A 13,328-nucleotide genomic window follows, 5' to 3' on the forward strand; every position below is an offset into this window, starting at 1 on the left:
TCCTCTGAAGAATAGTTAGCTCAGAACGCTTTTCTAGGTAATCTCAAATGCCCCATGCAGTGAGGAGAGAACATAGGGAAACCAATCTCAATGACCTACAAGTTTTGTTGTTTGGGGTTTTTTTTATTAAGTCTGTGTCCTTGAATTTCTTCCCCCCTAAAGCTTGTAGTGTTTGGGAGTGATATGCAAGTCTGTATTTGCCATTTTTTTCTATAATATACTCTGGTTGATCTTCTTCACTGTTTCTCTCTTGTGTGCTAACTACTATATTTGTGACCATAAAGTGATACAACTGAAAGAAACAAGGTAGTTACCAAAAGTTCAATAAGTTTTATTGTGTGCCTGACTTCTTTTGGAAAAGAAAAAACTTGCGTTGTATGGGCAGTCTTCAGCTAACGATGATATAGTTAGCAGGTAACAGTGACATTCCTGTCTGCCAAAGTTTATATTTTTAGTATTTGGAATTTTTTTCCTTTTTTTTTATTTCTAAAACACTTAATTCTACCTTGCCTTTCAATAGCTATGGCTGGCCTTAGCATCCCTCTGTGTACTTGATCAGGATCATGTTGATAGACTGTCCTCAGGAAGATGGATGGGAAAGGATGGACAACAGAAACAGATGGTGAGACTGAAAATCATATCTTTTTGTGTCTTATTTTGATTTATTCAGTAGTCAAAGAATTTAAAGTAAGGAAAAGTAGACTTGGCCTAACCTTTTTCCTCCCTATTGTCCCCAGTGGAGACTGTACTTGTTTGAAGTATTTGTGTTCTAGAAAAGCACTACTCGGAAAACAAAAATTCCAACTTAAAACAATAAGGTAGCAAGTCTACTGGTATTCAGGATGGAGCAAGGCCTTCCTAACACCTGTAGGATGGATTTTTGAGAGTAGATTGACTCAGTTATACAACACCCTCTATCAGAGCTTTTTTCTTTCTATCTGGATCTCTGTCACATAATAAAGTCAATTATTTTGTGTTCCTCAATAACTTCTTCTCCATAATTTAGCTGCTTCTTCCCCATCTTGGTAGAGAGCGATTGCCCCAAAGAGAAAGAAACTCTTTCTAACTGAATTTAGTAAAGCTACCATTTACCCAGAGGATTTACAAATTTAATATGGAATATGATGGATTAATCCAAGTTTCCGTCTATATTTTCAGTATCACAAAAAGCTTATGATTTTTTAATACAAACCTGGAAAGAGCAAAATAATGAAGCTGGTCTCTTTATAACTTGGTTAGGTGGATCCCTGTGGGAGGCAAGGGAATATTGTGCCTTCCCGCTAGCAACCGAGGATGCTTAGCACAAAGAAGCCCCCAAGGCAGCTTAGTGTAGGCAGAAAGACAATACAGGAGAGAGTGCTGCAGCAGCAGCAAGGACTAAAACTCTGCTGAGAGAAGGAAGAAGACACAAAAGTTTCTGAGGTGAAGAAGAAAGTCAAGGGACTTCGGTAGAGCTTTGGAAATGTCAGAAGAGTAGCCAAGGCATCATCAAGCAGGGATACAAGCTGCTGAACCCAGCCCGAAATTCCCCAATCCTATTTTATACCAGGATATTCAGATGTTGAGGTGAACTGTGTGTCCCCCACCAGGACTGCTGTTGAAAGGATTCTGTTCTAAGTTGCATGAGCAATATCATGGAAACCATATGTTCTGGGAGCACAATGGAAACTTGTTCTCAGACATATGTATATGCATAATCAAAGTCAGTCATTGAACTCTATTTGTACAGGTATTTTGAACTGCAAAACAGAACCGTGTTGAATTTTTAAAAAATTGTATCAGTAGAGCAACTTAATTTTATGGTGGATTTTGAAGTTTGTTACTTCGACTATACTCTCTGAGTTATATATGACCTACAGCTTCAATTAGATATTTGAGTAAACATATCAAAGTAATTAAGGGTTAATATCGTGCATGTTGACTGACCTGAGTACTGATATCTCTGAACTTTTCTGTTAACATACCCATAACCCATTGTTACCACATAAATCTTTTCTCAGACTAGTTGAAAAAGATGTCTCAACTATATTGTTGAAAAATGCATTTTTGCTACATCGCGCAAAATATAACATGAAGAATATCAGAAGAACTGATATAGTAAATTGGGGTTTTTTGTGTCCAGGAGTGATTGTTTAGGTACTGATTATTCTAAAGATACAATTAATAGTCTGAACAAGCTCTTTATCCCTCTGTATTGATTTGGGGGGGATGAGTGGTGGAGAATAAAAACAGATGCTGGAATGAAATGAGGGATTTAATAAAGAGACAATTTTTTTTTTTTTTCAGCCAATGTGTGATAACCATGATGATGGTGAAACTGCCGCAATCATTTTATGTAATGTCTGTGGGAATTTGTGTACAGATTGTGACCGATTCCTTCATCTCCATCGGCGAACAAAAACTCATCAGAGACAGGTAGAGTATACATGACATCACTTTGTATGCAGTGCATACATTGTGTGCATTTCCCCAATTAATGTACAAGCAAAAGGCAGTAGCAAGAACCAAATCTGAAAAGGTATTTTCTTTTATGTTTGAGATGGGATAGATAAGTTTCCATTTAATTCTTTTTAGTTGTTTCTAGTTAAATTCTCTTGTCCTTTATCTTTTGAAGAAGACTGGGAAATCATGTAGCTGTCCCTACTTCAAATTCTTAGGCTACATCGGCTTTCTTCTCTCTTGTTCGAACATTTTTTTAGGAAAATCTAGGAACTGTATAGACTTTCTTAAGTATACATTGATTCTTTATTCCTGTTAAATTATATCTCCCTTGCTACCTCTATCATATAAGTCAGTGCTTGTCAACCCCTTCATTTTTAATGTATATATATTTTTTTAATATTCAGGAAGACCACTTGACAGCAAATATTCCTACTGCTTCCTTTACGTCAGTCTTCTCTTGCTTTTCAGTATTCCTCCAGCTCTCACTGTCTCTTCACAGAGAAATAGGTTGTCATATCCATAAGCTTGAAAATCTCCTGATTTCTTTTGGTTTTCTTTTTAGGATTGAAGCATCTTTTGTCTTTGACTTACCTAGATGAGTTTTTACAAATTGCTTCTTACTCTGCTAATTAGTGTTCTTTTGTGTTATTTTCTTACCCTCTTCACCTCTAAACCTGAAACTACATTCTCCTCAGAATATTTCTTTTTCTCATTGAAATTAGTGTTGAACATGGCTTTACTTCTGAAACTACTGAACATTTCCTCTTTCTTGACACTATTTTTCTTTGTGGTTTTTGTGGTCTTTTATTTTCCCCTTTTCCTCTGACTACTTATGTTTGTACAAAGGCTAAAATAATGAACCTCATTAATAAAGTTAATTCAATGGAAATCATTCTCTTTCTCCTAGAGTGCATCTACATTCTCTTTTTAGTTAGGATCAGGAATGGGCTTTTGAAGCAGGTCTCCTTATCTCCTTACCATGCTTTGATTTGTGTTATAGAGCAGCCTTGGATTGCATAAACTGGATTCCTTTCAAGTGAAACTAAAAACAACAAAAAAAAGATAGATGCAGGGACACACTGCTAATGGTCATTCAGTGCAAGGGATCAGCTAGTCTAGAGCACGCATCAGGTAAACTTCAGATCACTGGCACCGAGTTTCCCTCTACGGGTCTTCTTGGTGCCTCAGCATTTGCAGCACAGACTCAGCCTGGAAGTTCCACGTGGATCTGTTATCTTCTATTTCTTAGCCAGAATCTTTGCAATCCCCTTAGAAATTTTCCTGTTCTGTCATCCTAAGATGATGATTTTACTGTCATGGCACAGCACAGTCTAGTCTCATTTATTTTTCTGATTTCTCCTATATAGCCTGTTCAGATTACAGTTGATAAAAAGTAAGTTCTTGTCTCAAAGAAGTCCTCACATCTCTCCTTTAATCTGTCCAAAATAGCTACTTCTCAGATTTTTCCTATTTCCTTCTGAAAGCATGTTTAAACTTATACTCTTTATTTACCACCTTTACCTTTACATCTCTCACGTTAATTCCCTCAAATTTTAAATTCTGTCACATTCCCTGTCTCCAGTTTTTTGTTAGCTTCCTGGTTTTTGTCCAACTTCTGTCATACATACCTCTTTAATGTATTTTCTCTCCCTCCAAGAAAGGACAGCATGTAAGTTACTACAACCTGCTTATTCAAATCCTTTGTGAAGCAATTGGGGTTTTTTTCCTGATTCTAATAGGAATTAAAACAAAGGTTAAATTGAGTCTATACATCCATACCCAGGAAAATTCTAACTTTTATTGCATTGCAGGTGAAATGAATGAAAACAGAACTGCCTTCAAAACTTAGGAAAGGAGAAAAAGAAGAGACTGTCCATTAAGGATCTCATGCAGTTTTTTGAATTTCGCAAAATTTTATATTTTCCTTATTGTAGCCAAAAGTATTCACTCTATGTAAAAGTAAAAAATATTAGTATTAAACATTTATATATAATTGTTATTATATAGTACATATTATTAAGACCATAATTATCGGTGTTGCTTTGATAAACTACTAGCATGGTTATGTGAAGATATTTCTAATGTTATCTTGTGCTTTTAATATACTGTGGTCTACTGGATGAGTTGAATAGTAGTTATGAAGTCCAAGCCCCATATTTTTTAAATTAGAAAGAGAGTTGTGCAGCTCTCTTCTTAGCCTTGCTGCACTAGTGTTTCCCAGACATGTTAGCTCAAGTGTTATTTACATTTACTTTTAAAAGCACCAAGCCTTTACCTATCAATTCTGCAATATGTACGAATTATGGAATGCATAATAAACCAAATAGCTTGCAGTAGACAAACTCTGCAGAATCTGTAAAACATCTGATTAACACCCAGAGAGATGGTGACAAAAATAACATAGAGATCCTATTTATTATCTGTTTGGTTAACCTGACAGGTATTCAAAGAAGAAGAAGAAGCTATCAAAGTTGATCTCCATGAGGGTTGTGGTAGGACCAAACTTTTCTGGCTGATGGCATTAGCAGATTCTAAAACTATGAAGGCTATGGTGGAGTTCAGAGAACAGACAGGTAAAACATAACTGATATTACTTGCTCTTTATCCTGTTTATTTTTACCTTTTACATAAGCATTTGTCCAAAAAAAAAAAAAAACCAAACCACAAAACAGTTGAGGTTTTCACCTGCTTTAGGGCAACGCTTTTAACTGTTTGTTAATAAAATAGTTCAACTGTGTAAGAACTGCTGTCTTTCTGGTTGTTTTCTGTGATTGTTGTTAGAATATCAGTCCCTTATGTTTTGTTATAACAATTTCTGGTTTTGTTTACTTTTGCGGACTTAGGTAAACCAACCACGAGCAGTTCTGAAGCATGTCGTTTCTGTGGATGTAGGAGTGGAACAGAATTATCAGCAGTGGGAAGTGTTTGTTCTGATACAGATTGCCAGGTGTGTATTAACAAATATCAGTGATCGTGAATTACATGAATAGAAGGGACTGCGGTATCAAATTAATTCCTTATTTTGAGTAATCCTTGTTCATCCCTGTGATCCATTTTAAATCCTGCCTCTCATATGAAAAGGTTTGAATATTGACTATTACATTGTAATTCAAATACTTCTGAGTTTGTAAATGTTTAGTTTAACTACAGGCTACAAACACCAATAGTCAACCAAAATACTGGGTAGTTGTGTTATTCAAAAGTATCTCAAGTTTTCACAATACTGTTCCAAGCAAAAAGTCAATATACACTATCAACGTAAAGTCTAGTGTACTGGAAGGCTTGATAAAAGTAGTGTGCATAACAGCCTGCTTATTCTGTGAGCACAGAGCATTTAAGACTTGGCCAGGTTTGTCAGCTGTTTCCATGTGTCCTAAGTGGTTTTTTGCCCTATAGTACAGGTACAATTGGCAGAGGGCCAAATCCTAACCAGTTTCTTATCCCACCCTGCTTATTTCTGTTTGTGTAACAAATTTGTTGTCTTTTTTTCTCTCTCAGCCTATTGAATATATTATATTATTGTTACATTGATTCAGTTCAATTTGTTGTTAGCTTCTGGGCAACTTTTATAAGTTTTCTACTTACTAGGGATAGGAATTAGAAGTGGTTAAAATACCATCTCCATATAAAAGTGCTTTATGCTGGTTAATGATCAGCTCAGAATGTGTTCTTAAGAGTGGGTTACTTCATACCTTTCCTGAAGGACCTAAATCTGCAGATATCTTAAAGACCATAATACAGGGCAAGCAATATTTATGCATGAGGCAGTTAATATACAAAATACACATGGAGGATTAAAGAATATTTCACTATATTAAGATTAAAAGTTAAAATTTAAAAATTATGGCTTCATTATACCATTGCTTTTCAGGAGTAACAAAAGTAAACAAAGGTATCGGTTCTACTTCAAGTACACAAAATGTGCAGTTTTTCCCAAGTACCTGCTGTAGCAGCAGACAACATGAATCATGATTCTTTCATCTTAGTTTATTGCACAAACCAGCAATCCTTCAAAAAGCAACACTATATCAAACTGTTCAGTGGAGGGGAAAAGACGATTAATTATTTACTTTTAATAGGAGTATGCTAAAATTGCCTGCAGCAAGACACACCCCTGTGGTCATCCATGTGGAGGCGTTAAGAATGAAGAGCACTGTTTGCCATGCTTGCATGGCTGTGATAAGAATGCTACAACTCTTAAACAAGATGCTGATGACATGTGCATGATCTGCTTTACTGAAGCACTTTCAGCAGCACCGGCTATCCAGGTTTATCTTTTTTTTTTTTCCCCCCTCCTTTTTAAGAGATTAGTGTTATGGTGGTAATGTTAAGTGTGGAAGAAGTTAAAATACAAAATCCTTCAAATTATTCTTTTAAAAATTACAAAACAGACGTTGTAACAATATGTAAGGTACTTTAAAAGCTTTCTTTTTGTCTGGCATTACTGCCATTTCAAGAAAGCAGATTGCATCAATTTAGTTTGCTGTGTCTACTTTATTAAAATATATGATATTTTATAAAATAATGGGAAAAACAACTAAGGTAATTAATGGATATACTTCACATATATTTCCTACATCCACTGGTGGTTTTGGGGTGAAAAGGTTATGATTTTAATGACCATTTTGTATTCTTTGTTAAGAAGAAAATAGGGGTCTTCTAGGATTTTAAATAAATTAATCTTGGAATTTATACATGTTGCCACTTAAAAGCAAATAACTACTTCTATTATCGTGGTTAATGTAACTTCAGGTTCACTTACATGTATTCTTTTCTAAAGCTGGACTGCAGCCACATTTTCCATTTGCAATGCTGTCAACGAGTACTAGAAAACAGATGGCTTGGGCCAAGGATAACTTTCGGGTTTATGTCCTGTCCTATTTGCAAGGTAAATGAGCTATGTGTTTACTACCTAGGTCAAAAAAGTATCTAATACTGTCTTTGGTTTCTGGTTTGTTTTTTTTTTTTAAATACTATATTGCTTGTTGCAATATAAATTAGTTATACATCACTTGTTTCCTTAATTTCTCATGTCACTGAAGAAAGGGTATCACTGATGCATCTTTTTACCTTCCCCTACTGGTCCCTGAAGTAAGGGTCCTCTTAAAAAGAAAGCATAATGCAGACATTATCTTAATGCTGTTTTATTCTTGGCACCATCAGATTGTAAATTCCCAATATCTGGGGACGGCAAGGAGAGGAAGAAGTAATCTTAATGCACATTGCCTGAAGCAGGAAACTTGGCTTCTCTATTTTACTAACCTCTTTTAAAGCTGCTTTGTTTTTCAGTATAAGGACAGAGCTGAAGAATCTATGTACTTAGTTCAGCTTAAATTACTAAAAATTCCTCTTGTACTCCACAAAATCATAACTGCTGTCAGCAAAAGCATATGACAGCTGCTGGGAAGGAGAGCGCCTTAACACCCTAGGAATATGAAACTGTGAATGGTCAGCTATTCTCCATGCTGACTTTCTTCCTTCATGCTGTATTTTGGTAGTTTATGGCAATAGCTTGTGGTCATTAAACGATGAAGAGCTGGCATAGAGGACTGTCAGTCATTATTCTTAATTGCCGAGCAATAAGTCAAAAAGGACCAAAATTAGAGAAAACATACGATCAGAATATTCCTGTGCTGTGATGAATATTTCATGTACCCTTTACCATCCCTCTGTGGTTGTTACAGTCTGTTGTAAGGGCTGATGATTTCATATAACAAAAGGCCATATAAGAAGCATTCCTGGTTACTATTTTTGTGGCATACAAAGTATATACTATATCAGCCATTTTTTTAAATGTCCATTGCCTCAGCTCTTAGGTTTTTATGACATCCATTACACTGTATTGTTTGACCATAATACAAATCCTTACAGCTGTTGTAATAAAGATGCAAGATATTTTAATAATTTTTTTTATTTTCAGAACAAAATCAATCATACAGTATTAAAGGATTTGCTTGATCCAATCAAAGAACTCTATGAAGATGTAAGGAGAAAAGCACTAATGAGACTGGAGTATGAAGGGTTGCACAAGAGTGAGGCCATCACAACACCGGGTGTTAGATTTTATAATGACCCAGCTGGCTATGCTATGAACAGATATGCTTATTATGTTTGCTACAAATGCAAAAAGGTATGATGATTAGTACTTTCTCAAATTAAACTTATGTTATAGTTTCAAAAGTAATTTCTTAAAGAATGCAACATATATTTAATATATTGTATGTGGAGTAGGAAAGCAGGAAAAGAAATTGTTGTTGAATCATAATTGAAAAAAAAAGTGTTGAACAAATTAGATGTCCATAGTGTCTTATCCTGTAAAGCTCAAAAGTATATACAGAGCAGTTCAGAAACCAAAAGCATGTTGAGATGATAGCCCTCTTACGAGACTGTGCAGATGATACTGTGTTAGAACACCACCCATCCCTTCGTCCCACTTCCAACTCATACTTTACGTGAACATTAAAACAGTATAAACACAGGTTTCATTCTAATTCTTTGATATGGAGAGTTCCTTACTGAGATTCCACCTAAATATCACTTTTACACAAGTGGGAGTTCATTGCAACTGCAGTAAACTGACTTTGGGGCAGAAGTGTTAGAACGAAAAAGGAGTAGAAAGCGGAAATGGCCTGATAGACTCTGGGTCACATTCGTGCAGTTTTCTTCAGGTAGAGAATATGAAATTTATCCAGAAAACAAAAATCGTATACAAACAGCCCCTGGTTTCCCCACCAGCAGAGAAGAGACAAACAGTCTTTATCTACGGTTAGAGAAATTTTGGATAATCACTGAACCCCCTCCCATTGCTGCTTTCATCTGAAGCTGATTTTATTGCCCATCTTGATCACACCTTTTTCCTTTTTCCCTTAGGAATGAATGGAATAAGGCAATTTCTTGATAAAATTTTCAAGGGAAACCCCAATAATTTTTTTGTTAAATGGAAGTGCACAATTTGGAAATAAGAGGACAAAGGATTAACTTTGATATGCTAGAGAAGAGCAGTAATGAATCCCTCTAGCTCATAACTACACAGTTACTCAGTTCACTTTTGTTCCTGCCTCCCACATTTAATCAATTTTCACTCCTCGTCCTTCAGCAATTTGCCTACTGCCTTTTTTAATTCCCTTAACAAAAATAATTTCTTTTTTCATCTTACGTTCTCCAGTTTTTATTCCCGTCCCTGTTTTTATTACACTTTCTTTCCAGTATTTAATACTCAGTATTTCAGTGTTTTTCTTACTGCCTTTTTTTTCCTTCCCTTGTATCTCATTATTCCCTTTCATACTGTGTCCATATGTCTGAACAGCAACATTCAACTAATTTCTAACTTCTTTCCTTCCTCCAGCACCTGTTCACCCCAAACTACTACCTAATTACCTGACATACATTGCATAGGACTCTCCCTTTTCCTTTTAGTCTGCAGATTTTGGGGGAAGGTGGGCTTCTCAAACTTTTCCTTCCTCATAGTTGCCTTGAGACCACCTTCCCTATCCTTTTGCAATCACTGCAAAAAGACAAGAATTGCTGAAAGCAAGAATTTTGTGCATTGTCTAATTAGTCAATAATATGGTAACAAAGGAAGCAAGGAAGTTACTCGTTGCCTCATCTCACTACTCCATGTGAAAAAACTTTAGTATATGAGGATATTCATCAGAGCTGGCAGTCTTACTTGGTGCTTTTTTTGTGCCCAGTATATCCTGGTAGAATAAGATGAGACAGTAGAATGAATTTGTAGGAAATACCAAAATCCTAATTATAAGGAATCCCACATGAGCATAAAAACTGATACTCCTTTCAGCTAGTAAAAAGCCGTCCTGGTAGAAAGTTTCTCTGCTGCCTTCAGCCTCAGTCCTGTCTTTCCTACATACAGTTCATAGAGCATCCAAATACTGTTTCAAAAGCTTTACAGTTACTTGTATAGACCAGAGTACATTGCACAATTTTTAGTCTTGTTTATCCTGAGATCAAGAGACATTGTCTTAGTGCCTCAAAAACATGTAACCAAAGTCAGAGTTGAGAGTTACCAGAATAGTGGAGACTACAGTAATGACCCTTATTCACCATTTTCCCCTTACAAACTGAATTTGTTAAAATAATAGTTGTCTCTGGTTTAATGGCCAATCATTCCTATATGAAATTTAGGCATATTTTGGTGGTGAAGCTCGTTGTGATGCTGAAGCTGGACAAGGAGATGACTATGATCCAAGAGAGCTTATTTGTGGTGCATGCTCTGATGTTTCAAGGGCTCAGGTAAGTAAAGAACTTATATTCATGTTTTTATTTCATTCTGAAGCTCAGAGTACCCGAGCTGTACACAGTCATTTGTAATTATATGTATTGTATAATATTAATATATACTACAGAATGTAGAAATGTGTTGTTCAGATTGTTACAGCATGGCTACTTCATTTATCGGTGTTTGTTTTCTTTTGTTTAGATGTGTCCCAAACACGGTACGGATTTCTTAGAATACAAATGCCGCTACTGCTGTTCAGTTGCTGTTTTTTTCTGTTTTGGGACAACGCATTTTTGCAATGCTTGCCATGATGATTTCCAAAGAATGACAAGCATCCCTAAAGAAGAACTCCCACACTGTCCTGCAGGTAGTATTTTTATAAAGCAAATTTACCACACTGAATTCTGAGATTAGTAATCCGTTCTAATTGATATTCTTATCTTTTCTTGCTGATGATTTTTAGAAAAAACGCAGGGTCAGTCATACAAGTTTTAAATTCAGTATCTTGAATAATATTAGAATGGATTTGTTCAATGCAAGCTTTTGATTTTTTGCTTTTCTGGCAATAATACAGGCAATGTCATCACACTGGTCCTTTAAACATTAGATACTTTGATACAGAAAGGCATTTCAGTTTACCTACACCAAATCAGACTCCAGATCTGTAATGATGTGTTACAATTGAAAAAATTAACACACTACTATTAAATGATATATCTGTACTTAGGTACCTGTCATGTGCAAAATGTTGCCAGTGCCTTAGTTTCTAACTTCATGTGCCATTGTCACGTTATTTATCTTGCTGTTGAAAAAAAGTGAGATCTTAAGATACTACCATGAAAAAAGTAAAAAGAAATAAAGATTCCTGATATAACCTTAGAATTTTTTTTACTGCAGAGTGTATGTCTTGATCATATTTATCGATTTTGCTTTTAGATTGTGCTAATTTCTTCCACAGTATTAATGAGATTAAACTTATTTTGTGATTCTCCCTGTAAGTCTTTTCCTTCTTTTACTTTGAATTTAGTGTATTTTAAATTACACAGCAGTTTGACCCCCCCCCCCCCTTCAAATACCAGTTCAACATTTGACTTAACTGTTTTAAGGAGCTAACAGTTCTTGATCATTTTTTGTTAGACCTAATTGAATGGCATTTTTTCTCTTGGCCTATTAAGCCTTTAGACTTCTTGCTTGAATTTGACTGTGTGAAAGCACCTTTCTATCTGCTGTTTCTTACGCCTTCATTTTTGATGCCTTATAAGTTCATATTATAGACATGTTACCTTGACTTAGCATGTGTTTTGAGGAAGTGTAATGTATGTTTATTTACATCGAGTCTGCAAGCATTAATCTCTTCTTTTCTTTTCCCCTCGCCCTTGAATTCACTGTAGGTCCCAAAGGTAAACAACTTGAAGGAACAGAATGTCCACTTCATGTTGTCCATCCACCCACTGGTGAAGAATTTGCTCTGGGTTGTGGGGTTTGCAGAAATGCTCACACTTTTTAGACTAGCGTTTGGTTTTTTTTTACCAGAGCAAACAGGTGCCCTCATCCCTCAAGTGTCCTGAAAATAAAAGTCCAGCTGGGATGAGGATGGGACCATTTCATAACCCGGGTAAAAGGAACAATTTACAGTGCAAGAAGGATGCCAAATACCATGTACATAATTCTTGCTGTGAGATATTGACATTTTTTGAACCGAGACATCAAAACTTGTGAGGTGTTTGCATGTGGCCATTACAGTCATCGGCTAGGAAACATTGGACGTTTACAAATAAATAATTGCTATTAAAGGATCTGTGTGTCTGTGGACTATGAATGATGCTGGCTTTCAGGAGAAAGAAAAAAAATATTGATTATTGTATACTGACTTTTTGTAATCTTGTACAATTGTAACGCATCACAAGTGGGGATGGGAAAGAGGAATATTCTGGTTTATTTCCTAGACTGTTATAAAAAAAAAAATTGTGTTAGGAAGGCATAAATGTAACAAGTATCACGCTGTATATAAAGGTATCAATGTTTGTCCTGTATAAGAATTATTAAATTACAACAGCAGTTTCATTTAAACTTCTGGGTTATGTTTGAGCCTGAAATTTTAATGAAGTGCAATACTGAGTGTGCCTCATATCTTGCAGCTGTAAACATAATGGAATGTACATGTCAATAAAGCCACTGTACATTTTTATACAGTGAAAGTCTAATGAATGTGTAAGCCTCTATTTTCAGAAATGTTTTTTAAAAAGGGGGGGGGGGGGTGTGGTTCTTATAATTACTTCAGCAGGTTCTTTTAAAAGAAGTAGGAAAGTTTATTGGGTAAAATGGTGGTTATGGAAGTACCTAAGACATAAAGAGCGCTGCTCAAATCTTTAAAAGAAAAGCTGGATAAATGTACTTATGGATTCATGTGAAGTATTGTACTTCCATTTCAACTTCCAACAATGTTTTAAAACACAAAAGAAGACTCTATTTTACATTATTTTTATCAGTTATTAAGACTTCAGTAAAATATCACCCCCACTTTTGCCATGAATCCCGAAATGTTCATTTCATTTCATCAGAGTCCCAAGTTCTCTGCTCCTCTATAGTGAAAAGCAAACTATAACTTCAAGTAAAGACATGAACAACTGCTCTCACAGTTAAGATATTG

General features: G+C 35.6%; 1 protein-coding gene across 20 annotated transcripts in view; it reads left to right on the forward strand.

The window, feature by feature from the left end:
* The window catches only part of MYCBP2 (MYC binding protein 2, E3 ubiquitin protein ligase), a 200,644-nt gene extending 187,768 nt beyond the window's left edge, over nt 1-12,876 (forward strand). For 14 of the 20 annotated variants that reach the window (XM_010578098.1, XM_010578115.1, XM_010578039.1 and 11 more), the window contains 10 exons: nt 521-622; nt 2,287-2,415; nt 4,883-5,015; nt 5,286-5,389; nt 6,522-6,710; nt 7,223-7,330; nt 8,363-8,572; nt 10,585-10,692; nt 10,880-11,048; nt 12,070-12,876. In XM_010578098.1, coding sequence (XP_010576400.1) covers nt 521-622; nt 2,287-2,415; nt 4,883-5,015; nt 5,286-5,389; nt 6,522-6,710; nt 7,223-7,330; nt 8,363-8,572; nt 10,585-10,692; nt 10,880-11,048; nt 12,070-12,185 — 1,368 coding nt within the window. In that variant the 3' untranslated portion in view covers nt 12,186-12,876. Of the gene's footprint in view, nt 1-520; nt 623-2,286; nt 2,416-4,882; nt 5,016-5,285; nt 5,390-6,521; nt 6,711-7,222; nt 7,331-8,362; nt 8,573-10,584; nt 10,693-10,879; nt 11,049-12,069 lie in introns of those variants that run through there. The other 6 variants (XM_010578049.1, XM_010578066.1, XM_010578189.1 and 3 more) reach the window with 2 other exon arrangements.
* Nucleotides 12,877-13,328: the final 452 nt, after the last annotated feature.

Source organism: Haliaeetus leucocephalus, unplaced genomic scaffold (assembly GCF_000737465.1).
Source record: "Haliaeetus leucocephalus isolate CR32 unplaced genomic scaffold, Haliaeetus_leucocephalus-4.0 Scaffold61, whole genome shotgun sequence".
NCBI lineage: Eukaryota > Metazoa > Chordata > Aves > Accipitriformes > Accipitridae > Haliaeetus > Haliaeetus leucocephalus.